The following is a 2382-nucleotide window of genomic DNA, read 5'->3' as shown; positions in this document are numbered from 1 at the left end:
GGATTCTTAACCACTGGACATTCCAGGTCCCTGGGAAGCACCCCCTGCACCTGGCACACACCTCGCTTGGGTCCCAGCCCACCGCCCCGACAAGGACAGCTCCAGGAGGAGAAACATCAGGGATATTTAATCATTCCATCACATGGCTGCAATCCTGCCCGCATCTACGCTGTGCTATATACAAAGTCATCTATCTCCCATCCCCACCTCCCGGCCCCAGCCTGGCCCGGCCCAGGGCTCCAAGGCAGGTGGGGCCCCCAGGCAGCAGTAGGCCTGTTCCACAGGGTCTGGCCAAGCCGGTCCAGTGGAGTTCTGGCCCCGCACCGTGGCGGGACGGGCCTGGCCGGCCGGGCCGCCCTCAGTGCTGCGTCAGGCACTCGGAGGCGTTTTCCAGAGTCAGGTTGGCCAGGTGTGGGGGCTCCAGACATGTGAAGCTTGGTGATATCAAGCTGCAAGGAGATGGGGCACCCCAGTGCTTCTCCTGCCCTGCCTCGTCCTCCCCAGCGGGCCTCTGCTGGGGCCCAGGCCCCTCGTCCCAAAGGGGGCATGTAGCAGGGCCCCAGACAGACCCTCGAGCTGGGCTTGGACACCAGTGGGGTCACTTACACCCAACACTCATGATGGGGTCTGTGAAGGGAGCAGGGCAGGGCCGGGGGTGCTGGGGTTTTGACCTCTGGTTTAGGCAGAGCCTGCCCGGGTCCTTGCAGCTTCCCCCCACTGGGTCACTTACAAGTCTGGAGTGGTTCTGTACCTCCAGGCGAGGAGGAGGGGAGCTCATGTTTATTCATGGCATGATAGCATGGATGTGATTGCCTAGGTGACATCTTGCCTGGCTGCACCCATCCCATACGACGCCCTGTCTGCCCCCACTGACCTGGAAAAGTCCACGCTCCCAGGAGGATGGGCCTGGGGGGACCTTACCTTGTATTGGTGTCCATTCTGAAACACATGACAGGGCCCTGGTTAGTTCCAAGCTTTGGGGGTAAGGCTGTGCCTGTGGTCCTCAGGCCCTTCCATGGGGGCACATATTCACCAGGGGTGCCCTCACCAGCTCTAACCACAGCCCTGCCACCCACCTGGGGCAGGGGTAGGACCTGGGTCTGTGGGCACCCCCAAACCAGGATGTGCGCCCTTGTGCCAGCTGAGCTCAGAGACCCTGGGAGGTAGAGGCTCGGTCCCCAACACCAGGGCCAGGTGCTTGTCTCCTGTGGCTGCCTGGACACATACTTACCGGTGAGGGCACATGCACATTGCCCTTGGGTAGAGGGGACTTACTTGTGCCACTTATTTCTACAATGACAACAATTTCGGAGTCAGGGGCCAAGTGGCCTCAATCAGGATCCCCTCACCCTGTGCCCAGCTGCCCCCACTCACATGTACTGGAGGAGGCCCTGCACTGCTTTCTCCCACTGCGCTGACGACCTGTGGGAACATGGGCGTGGACACTCAGGGGCCAGCTGCAGGGCTCCCCTCCCCCTTATCCGGGTGATGAGGGGCCCCTTCAGGGAGACCCTGAGACCCTGTGGGCAGGGGCCCCTCAGCACAGGCAACTGCCCGCGCCTTAGCCCTACTCGCAGTTGTAGCCAAAGCAGACGACGTGCGAATCCGTGCAGTTGGTGCAGGAGATAGTCTCGTACTGGAAGATGCCTGCAACACACCAGAGGTGCTGCGGGCTCCCCTCACCCTCAGCCTTGGAGGCCCCAGCTGCTGTGGCACCCCACAGCCAGGACCAAGGCTCACTCACCACAGTGACGCTGACAGTCGATGCGGCCTGTGGTAGGGCAAGGGCACAGATGTGCCTTATTAGGCTTGGCCTGTTCCCCTGTTCCTCCCCAGCCCCCGCCTCCCAGGTTGCCCAAGGTTCAGCCCCTGTCCATTGGCCACTTAGGTGGGCCGCAGACTTGTTGTCTGCGCTGCAGCATATGGGATACAGTTCGTGACCAGGAATCTAATCTGGGCCCCCTGCATTAGAAGCACGAAGTCTTAGTCACTGGACCACCAGGGAATTCCCACTGTTTGTTGTCGTTCAGTCACGAAGTCATGTCCGACTCTTTGTGACCCCATGGACTGTAGCATGCTAGGCTCCAGGGTTTCTCCAAGCAAGAATACTGGAGTGGGTTGACATTTCCTTCTCCAGGGGCTTCTTCCCAACCCAGGGATCAAACCAGTGTCCCCTGCATTGGCAGGTGGGTTTTTTACCACTGAGCCACCAGGGAGTCCCCGGCCCCAGCCTGGGATGGAGCAAACCAGATGGGAGGGTGGCAGCAAAGCTCTGAGGCCTCCAGGGACCCACAGGGGATGTGGCAGGGATAGGTGGGATTTATCCATCAAGGTGTCCTGTTGGTGCCCACTGGATGAAACTGTTACTCCTGCAGAGAGCGG

The 2382-nt window shown here is 60.7% G+C and overlaps 1 protein-coding gene across 1 annotated transcript in view; it reads right to left on the bottom strand.

The window, feature by feature from the left end:
- Nucleotides 1–104: 104 nt before the first annotated feature.
- IZUMO4 (IZUMO family member 4) overlaps nucleotides 105–2382 on the bottom strand; it is a 3167-nt gene continuing 889 nt past the window's right edge. The window contains exons 4-9 of the mRNA XM_010863620.1: nucleotides 1745–1771; nucleotides 1572–1647; nucleotides 1375–1422; nucleotides 1276–1290; nucleotides 922–939; nucleotides 105–449 (exon numbers count right to left, since the gene is read on the bottom strand). Of these exons, the coding sequence (XP_010861922.1) occupies nucleotides 359–449; nucleotides 922–939; nucleotides 1276–1290; nucleotides 1375–1422; nucleotides 1572–1647; nucleotides 1745–1771 (275 nt within the window). The 3' untranslated portion in view covers nucleotides 105–358. The remainder of the gene's footprint in view (nucleotides 450–921; nucleotides 940–1275; nucleotides 1291–1374; nucleotides 1423–1571; nucleotides 1648–1744; nucleotides 1772–2382) is intronic.

The sequence above is a fragment of the Bison bison genome, unplaced genomic scaffold (assembly GCF_000754665.1).
Source record: "Bison bison bison isolate TAMUID 2011002044 unplaced genomic scaffold, Bison_UMD1.0 scf7180017864492, whole genome shotgun sequence".
Taxonomy (NCBI): domain Eukaryota; kingdom Metazoa; phylum Chordata; class Mammalia; order Artiodactyla; family Bovidae; genus Bison; species Bison bison.
The sequence above is the reverse complement of the archived record's forward strand: the minus strand, read 5'-3'. Positions and strand labels throughout refer to the sequence as shown.